This window comes from Gracilinanus agilis, chromosome 6, assembly GCF_016433145.1.
Source record: "Gracilinanus agilis isolate LMUSP501 chromosome 6, AgileGrace, whole genome shotgun sequence".
Taxonomy (NCBI): Eukaryota; Metazoa; Chordata; class Mammalia; order Didelphimorphia; family Didelphidae; genus Gracilinanus; species Gracilinanus agilis.
In genome coordinates, this window is record NC_058135.1 from 241139696 (window position 1) to 241148766 (window position 9071).

Here is a 9071-nt window from a genome sequence, read left to right on the forward strand (position 1 = left end):
TGTGTGTGTGTGTGTGTGTGTGTGTGTGTGTGTGTGTGTGTGTGTGTGTGTGTGTATGTATGCGCGTGCAGATCTTGGGTTGAGTCAACTTCACTTGCCTTCCTTAATTGATTAATGCACACTTTATTGGGATTGAACTAAAAAATGGCACACTTCCCATTTGATCACATCTAGCTTGCCTTCCCTTACTTCCCTACCTTGCCTTTGTCTGCCCTTCCTATTCAGCAACATGTTAAAGTCTTGGGAAGGGAAGAAAGGCAAGAGTGTCCCTGGGGACAGATGACGGGTAATCTTGGAGAAATGAGAGTTCATGTTCAAGTCTTGCCCCAACACATATAAGCTGTCCAGTTGTGGGAAAGCTACAACTTCCCGGTACCCCGGACAGCTCTCAAAAATTATATGTTAGGAGATGAGTGACAGATCTTCATGGAGAAGGGCAGTTCCATACCAGGAGTCCCCTACTGAGACAATCACAAATCTGGGGGGGGGAGAAAGGTGGGGGGAAGTCTTTGTAGGGGCATCTGGGTGGCTTAGTGGAAACTTCCTAGCTGTGTGACTCCAGAAAAGTCACTTAACTCTATTGCCTAGCCCTTACCACTCTTCTGCCTTAGAACTAATAGTTGGTATTGATTCTGAGATGGAAGGTAAGGGATTAAAAAAAAAAAAGTAGTTGTAGGAAACTTGGGGAATTTAGATTTTTAAAGATCACATGAAAGCCTAGATTTGGAAAACTCCATCTATGGACCATCCTGACAATATACTGTATAGACATGATATTAGAGCCAATCATAGGGGAAAAAGACTTTTTTCTGAGTCTCCATCAATTTCTGGGCACCTTCTCTACCATCTCTGGCAACAAGTGATCATGATGTAGTGGGATGAGCCTTGGAATGTAGAGGCAATAGACCTGGGTTGCCTTCCTAACTCTCTTGCTCCTTACTGGTTTCACTTTAGATGAGTTCCTTAATTGGGGGGTTGTAGGGTGGGGAGGCAGGCTCAGATTCCTGAGCTGTGAAGTAAAAGTGTCAGGCTAAGATGGCTTGCCTCCTAAGTTCCCCATCAGCTTTATCCCCTTCTCTGTTGCCCATGGACCACATTCTACATTCCAGGGCTTCTTTGATTTTTGCTGGCATTGGTAGTCACCATTGAAGATTTTTCTCTCCTGACTTGACTGTTTTTCTCCCTCTTTCTCCTGTGTCCACAGGGATCTTTAAAGAAAGAATTCCCCCAGAACCTTGGAGGCAGTGACATCTGCTATTTCTGTAAGAGGCGTGTGTATGTGATGGAGCGCCTGAGCGCCGAGGGCCACTTCTTTCACAGGGAATGCTTCAGATGTGAGGTCTGCTCCACCACACTTCGCCTGGCTGCCTATGCCTTTGATATAGATGAAGGTAAACCCCTTCTTACATGTGGCAAGAGAAGAGAGCCCCTGGAACAGCCGCCATACAGGGCAACATCCTAGGGAATTCCTCCAAGGAAAGAGGAGGGCAGATCCTAGCACACTGCCCATAGACTAATGACTTTTAGAGGTCCTTCTCCCAGAAGCATCTTCCCCTACGCCTTGGCCCTGGAACTTCCCGAGGACTTCACTTGCTCTTACCTAGCAGTAGAATTACTGTTGGATACCGAATGGTGATGGTCTCTTTTTACTCCTGCCGTGGGGTATAACCATTTTACAGAAGCCTGGGCAAGTTGCTTAACCTCATAGTGGCAACTCTTTCAAGCTACGTGTTGCAGGGAATATGGCAAAGTTTCCTCAACCAGAAGTTCCACAGATCTAGTCCCCATATCCTCTCTTTATCCCTTCCAAAAGTAGGAAGAACTGGCTTTCAAGATCACCTGGAGACAATTATTAGCCATAGGACTCCAGAGAAAGTCATCAAACTTCTTGTGATTTTAATTCTTCATGTGCAGAATGAATAAAGTAGATTAGATGGCCTTGAAGGTCCCTTCCAGTCTAGGTTTATGATCCCATATAGGATTAAGTTTAGGTATTCTCATACCAGTTAAACTCTGTCTACAACTCTAGGGTTTTTGTTGGCTTTGTTTTTAAGTCCAGCAAAGATATGGTTTGGAGGTCACTCTCTTGTTTATGCTCTCCATATACTGGATTCACATTTTTACAATTAGGCAAGGTCTTGAAGTTCAGGGTCACATCATTCTTCCCCAGTTCATCGATTATGGGCCCATTCTCCAGTGAATCAGAATGGAAGACTTTGCCTTCCAGGGCAGGTCAAAAATGCCAGAATTTTATTAGCAGAGATGGGAAGAAGGTAGGTTGAGTAGATGTTACATGTAGGTAGAAAAATGTTATGAGCAAAGCCATAGATCCTTGAGGACAGGTTTTCTCCTCATATTGTACTCCCCAGAGTCTAGCATTCTGCTGGACACATAGTAACTGGTCCCTAAAAAAATGACTGTTGAATTCAATCAAATCCTTTCCAAAATAACTTCCTTTTTCTCAAGTTTTAAGCTTTGCTCAGTAATGTTCTCATTATCAATGTTTCCCTCTTGACAGAGGAAGTGGTACTTGGATGATAGTTTCAATTGAATAAATATTTGGTAAATCCCAGAAGACACAGATTTAATTCATGAGACACTTATTAAGCCCCTGCTATGTGGGAGGCATTGTGCTAGGTACTGGGGATACAAAAATAAAAATGAAAATAGCCCCCGCTCGCCCTTAAAAATTAATAATAATAGCATATGAAAATAATTACATATAAATTATATCTTATGTAACATAATCATACTTGATGTTATATCGCATAAGTAATGTTAATAACTAGCTATTTACATATAGTGCTTTAAGGTTTCCAAAATAGTTCACATATGTTATCTTATTTAAAGTCCTTAAAATTAACTAGGGGCAATATAATTCATTCACAGATGAATCAATGCAATGTAAATTGAAAGAGCAATGGCATAGGAGAAGCATCGCAGGATTGAACAAGACCAATGTCTTTATTTTCAACGAAGGGATAAGAGTAGAGTCTAAAGACTGGAGGCAGTGAGCTCAACTTTGATTTTTGACAAAATTCCCCATCATGTTATAAAAGGAATGGTTCCTGGCCACCTAGAAAAGGAAGCTGTGTCCACAGAGGGTCAGCAGTTACTTCCTCAAGAACAAGATGTGCCAGACTAACCCCATTTCTATTTTAGATAGGGTTACTATCCTGGAGATGAGGAAAATATTGTGGATGTAGTTTACTTAGATTTTGGCAAAATGTGCTCTTCCTGAAGACAAGATGGAAAGGGGGAAGATTTTAGTTTAAGTAGGTACATTCAGGCTAGATTGAATGAGAGGCATTGTGATGTTGAGGACTGAGACTAAAAATCCCTCCTCATGCTCTGTGAGACCCTAGGCAAGTCATATCTCTTTGGGTCTCAGTTTCCTGACCTGTAAAATGAGAGAGTTGGAATCGATATCCTCTAGGGTCTAAACCTATGATTTCCTCAGTGGCCAAACATAGAATAACTATTAATGTTTCAAGTCAACTGGGAAGGAGACCTCCATTACAGTGTCCCAGAGTTTAACCCTATGTTCATTATTTTTATCAATGAGATGTAAGTTAAATGTTATCTTCCCATTTGTGTTACTTATTTTCAGGGAAATTTTACTGCAAAGCCCATTTCATTCACTGCAGAACCAATAGTAAGCAAAGGAAGAGACGAGCGGAACTGAAGAGACAAGAAGAGGTAAATGTGTGTGTGTGTGTGTGTGTGTGTGTGTGTGTGTGTGTACACATGTGAAATGCCTCTAAAACAGAGAGGAGTCAGCGTTCTTAACTGGAAGGTATTTCTCTATGACCCTAGAGCTAGCCAACTCAAAGCTATGTCAGTTCACCTGAGAGCAATCCTGAGAGGAGATGGAGCCAGTGAGATCTATTCCAATCATTGTTCTAAGCTTTTTGGGCTCTCTAAGCCCAGACTGAACTCAAATGCTGCCTCCATTCGGCTTCTAAGAAACCATATACTTGAATTTCCCCAATAAATATCTTTGGATAAACAAACATAGGAATAGGCTTGAGGACAAGCCCTCATGACATCTCACTTTTCCATATGTCATTCCCTGACCTGTGTGAAGTTGTCTTGTTGAAACAAGGGATAGGTAATGAGGGTTAAATGATTTTCCCAGGGTCACACAGCTAGGAAGTATCTGAGGCCAGATTTGAAACTAGGACCTCCTGTCTCTAGATCTGGCTCTCAATCCTCTGAGCCACCTCATTGCCCCCTTTAATCTGTTTTTATGAGTTTTATGAGTTAAGAAAGGTCTTCAAGGATAGGCTTTACAACCTTTGTTGTACCTTCTTGGGCTTCAACTCCATTTTTTTTTCTATTTTTTTTTTTTAAATAATTTTTATTTTTTAAAAAAGTTAACCTGGTTACATAATTCATGCTCTTACTTTCCCCTTCACCCCCTGACCTCCCTCCACCATAGCCGATGCGCATTTCCACTGGTTTTAACATGTGTCATTGATCAAGACCTATTTCCAAATCTTTGATAGTTGCATTGGTGTGGTAGTTTCAAGTCTACATCCTCAATCGTGTCCGCCTCAACTCATGTGTTCAAGCAGTTGCTTTTCTTCTGTGTTTCCACTCCTTTAGTTCTTTTCAGCTCCATTTTTAAAATGAGATGATTGGACTAGATGACCTCTAAAGGCTGTGTCTATGAGCCTATAGATCAGTGATTCCCAAAGTGGACACCAGCGCCCCCTGGTGGGTGCTGCAGTGATCCAGGGAAGTGGTGATGGCCACACTTTTTGTATTACATTCTATTCTGAGTTCAAGAAATAGTTTCATAATTTTCAGGGGGTGCTAAGTCATATTTTTTCTGGAAAGGGGGCAGTAGGCCAAAAAAGTTTGGGAACCACTGCTATAGATAGTTTCATGGTCCTGTTGTCAAAAGGACAGTTTTGCCCAGTCAATTCCATTTTCTCAGAAGGGTCTCAGATGGTTTGGCCCAAGCCCCATCTTCAATGGCTCTATGGACCTTCCATCTATCAGAGCGTCCCCTTCCGTGTGACTCAGAAATCAACAGTTCTCTCTTTTTTTCTGTTTCTAAGGAGGAAGCAAAGGAGAAACAGCAAGAAGTCAAGTGGTCAGACCCTTCCCCTGAAATTCTCGGTCCTGCTGTCAACAGCCGAGAAGCCAGCCCTCCAGGTATCATGACTTCCTTCTTTAGGAAAGTGCTATGCTGGCCCATTAGGGCAACAAGGGATCTGCTTGACATTCCCAGAAGCCTCTGTAACGGGATATCTGGGTTTCTGCATGAGACCACCCTCCATATCAGGGACAATGCTTACAACTACTGCTATATGTATGAACTCCTGAGCCTCGGGCTACCTCTCCTCTATGTGCTTTTCGAAGTCCTCACGGACATGTACAGAGAGTCAGAGTCCCCTCTCCAGAGTGTGCACGATTGGGTGCAACGATCCTTCTGGATCAAACTTAGTTGAAGTGTCTCTTATTGTACGCTCTATTTTCTTCCCCAATACATTCTCTTCCAAAAGTGCCTGTGATATTCCAAAGTGTAAAATTGCAGTATTTGTGCAGTTTGCTAGTGCTCTGAATTGCAAACAAACTCTTTTTCAATCAAGTTAGATACACATGCAAAGAGTCCATCCACCCCAGCATTGTCCGGTGGACACGGCAGAGGTGGATGTCCTCATGTCACCAGCGCGTGGGTCTTACATGAAGGATGTTCTGATAGCTTCGTATTTTTTTTTTTTTTACCATGATCCATGAGCCATATTTCTGGGTTTACATTTCAAGATCAGATAAACAAGACAGAACGTTTTTCTAAGAATTTTGTTTTTTTGTTTTTGCTTTTTTAATTTTAGGTTGGGGTGGGCTTGACAGGGGGAGGGGGGAAGGAGGGGTTTATATTAGGGAACTGGGGGTTTGTCACTAGGTGTTTTTAGCTTTGCTGTAGATGACAAGGTTTACCACTTGTGCAAGTGATGATGGGAGATTTTTAAAGCAGCACCTCATAAATGAACACGCCACCTCCTGGCCAGTGGTTTTCAATTTGCTTGTTTTCGCCAGGCTATTTTTTTAAAAAGCGCCTAAATCTTAAGCATTGAGGAATAAGAATTGAGACGAGCAGTTTGTAATTAAAACATTGTGGTCCAAGGAGAACCTAGTGGGCCATGAGCAGTACATTATTCTCTCAGAATTAGAATTTTTTTTCCTCCCTGTTTTGACTTGAAATACTGGATTTTTTTTTCAACTCTTCAAACCCAAACATGTCAGTACATAGAAACAGCAATTCAGTTAATATTGCAGGGACTCATTATTGGTACCCAAATGTCCACCAGCATCATAGTTGGGAATTAACCATATATATGGAATAACCGTATATAGCAGTACAGAGAAAGAGGTGGGAAGGACTGTTTTTTCTACAAGTTTCACTTGACCCTATCTACCCACCTCTTACCCCTGAGAGCAGGCTAGTTAGGGACAGGAAGGCCAAGCAGGGCTCAGGCCCTTGGCTCTGAGGTTTAGGCTAGGAAGCCCAGTATCCCAAGTGCCTTCTATTGATCCATCCATGGAGACACGGACCAGTTGGAAGTGGAGCCATTAGTCTTTGCGGATAGAGAGCTGAGAAGCCAAACCCCAGCCTTATTGCTGAAAAACAAATGGCAGCCCCAAAGCTGTTATACAATGTAGAACCTGTGCCATATACTTACAGATGGTACAGTGCCTGGTAGCGAGCTCCTCTACAGGCAATATTTGCAAGGAGGAGTTATATTCTGAGGCAGCGTGGTATAAAGGAGAGGCTATTGAATTTGGAGTCAGAGAGAACTGAGTTCAAATCCCTCCTCAGACATTTTAGTGGCTGCATGAGCCTGAATGACAAATGGACCTCTCTGGGCCCCAATTTTGTCATCTATAAAATGAAGGAGTTGGATTTGATGACCTCGAAGTTCCCTTCCCTAAGTCGACGATTATCTCATCATTTCTCCTTGGGGAAAGAATGAATATATCCTCCACTCTGGAGGAAACCTGAAAACACTGTCTCTATAGAAAAAGAAAGGTGTGGAGTTGAGGTCATTATTCACTAGTAGGGTTCTTGCCCATAAATTCACTTGGGAAGAAAAGGGCTCAGGGCCTTGACTACATGTTTTAAGCTGGCTCTCAACATTGCTCAATCTCTTTGGAAAGTTGCAAAGCCCCTGCGCTCCATTTTGCCTGTGTAGACATGGCTCCTCACCCAGTGCCTGGTCTGTAGTAGACACTTATTAAGAACCTGTTAATTGATTGATTGATTGTCAGGATGGGTCTTTTTCTGCCAAGTCCTCTCCCATACTCATTTCTCCCAGTAAATGCTGCTACTCAGAGCCAGTAGGGTTATACCTTAATAACTTCTGTTTGGAGACCTGGAAAACATGGCAAGTTTCCAAAATCAGAAAGCCTAGTTGACTTCCTTGGTCTTTGATCATCTTCTGCAAAGACTTCTCCCGTGGGAGAAAGAGGGGCCTGACTGAATTGCTGAGTCCATGGCCAAGTCTTAGCTACCAGGGCCTGATGAAGACTGTTACCTTCTCCCAATTGATGAAGAAACGGTTCTGTTCAGTTTTCACGAGGGCTTCAAAGCACTAGTGAGGACCCTTCCCTTGATGCACATTTGGGAACTACCAAAATCATCCAGCTGTTTGGCTTAGGGAGTTCAGAAACTGGTCATTCTCAAGGGGACAACGCACACACATTTCTTGAGGCTGCAATGTTCCTTGTGACTTTGATCCATACTCCATTTTGAATATCACTGTGTGGTTAAAGCATGTGATGAGATGGCTCATTCCCAAGGGTTTATTTTTTCCAGGAGTCTCATTTATAGCAATAAAAGGGCTATTCTAAAATGTGACCTACTGAGCCAAATGGAGAGATGGGTAATATTGATGTAGTGGGAATGATAAGACCCTGTAAAATGTGCTCACTCCAAGAAATGAACCTTCCTGGTGGAGAAGCAAGAAATATTCATGATAAATTCTCGGGGAGGGGGAGGGTGTTTTAGAATTCAGAATATGGATGGGAATAAGTAAAAAAAAAATTTCCAAATCAATTCCAGAGGGACATTTGGTTGACATTTTACAATGTCAATGTCAAACCGATTGATATATCAAGTATTGTCAATTTTGTCAATGTAATACCAATTGATTGTCAAAATTATCAATGTAATACCAATTAATAAGACCAAGTAATACCAATGCTGGTATTAATAATAGGCAATGTTTATCGATCATCAGTAAACATTTGGTAAGTCCCTTCTGTATACTTAACCATTGTGGCAAGTTGCTGGAAATACGAAGGCAAAAAATGAAATACTCCCTGCCCTCAAGGAGCTTCTATTCATCAGAAAGGTTCGTATCTTGAAGAAATAGTAAGGTTTGACTTGGAGGAAATTTCACTCTTCTAATGATTTCCAGCATTTCTAAACCTCTTTGTCTTCTCCACCTCCAACTAAACTCTTCTCTTCTTTCTCTCTTTCCAACGTCTCACACCTCTCTTCAGTTCTTTACAACATTCCAGTGTTACCACCTATCCTTGGCTGACACCCTTCTGCTCAGAGGTGACTGGTCTTCTTGCCAATTGTGAGCACCCACTGTTAACCCCAAATGTGCTTCAAGGGCAGCTTTGTCCCTCCACCTTTCTCCCAACAAGTGTTGATTTGAGTGAATGAATGCTGGGGTGTGGCCAATTAATAGCATGGTACCAGGGTGGGATTCCAAAGCTGTGGCTTGTTTTGGAACAATGCTTCCCCTCCCCAGTCCTTCTGGCACTGCATGATGGTGTTTCTGCATGTTTTTCAAATCCAGCCAGCCATGTTCTAATACCACAACCTACCTATTTTCCCTGAAGGTACTAACTCCACCTTTGTGAGACAGGGCCAGTAGCGAGTTCTCCACCATTATTCTGGAAGGCCTAGCTTTTTTGAGAAGCCTCTATACAACTGTAGAAACAATTTTTCCAAGTAAAAACTGGCTTGAATTAAAAGATTTTTGCTGTCTTTAACCAAAACTGTTGGTGACTTTTTTGTAATTATATATGTATATATGTATATATATATA

At 42.1% G+C, this 9071-nt stretch overlaps 1 protein-coding gene across 1 annotated transcript in view; it reads left to right on the plus strand.

The window, feature by feature from the left end:
• MICAL2 (microtubule associated monooxygenase, calponin and LIM domain containing 2) overlaps nucleotides 1-9071 on the plus strand; it is a 278713-nt gene that overhangs the window by 172099 nt on the left and 97543 nt on the right. The window contains exons 22-24 of the mRNA XM_044681829.1: nucleotides 1175-1391; nucleotides 3611-3699; nucleotides 5067-5163. Of these exons, the coding sequence (XP_044537764.1) occupies nucleotides 1175-1391; nucleotides 3611-3699; nucleotides 5067-5163 (403 nt within the window). The remainder of the gene's footprint in view (nucleotides 1-1174; nucleotides 1392-3610; nucleotides 3700-5066; nucleotides 5164-9071) is intronic.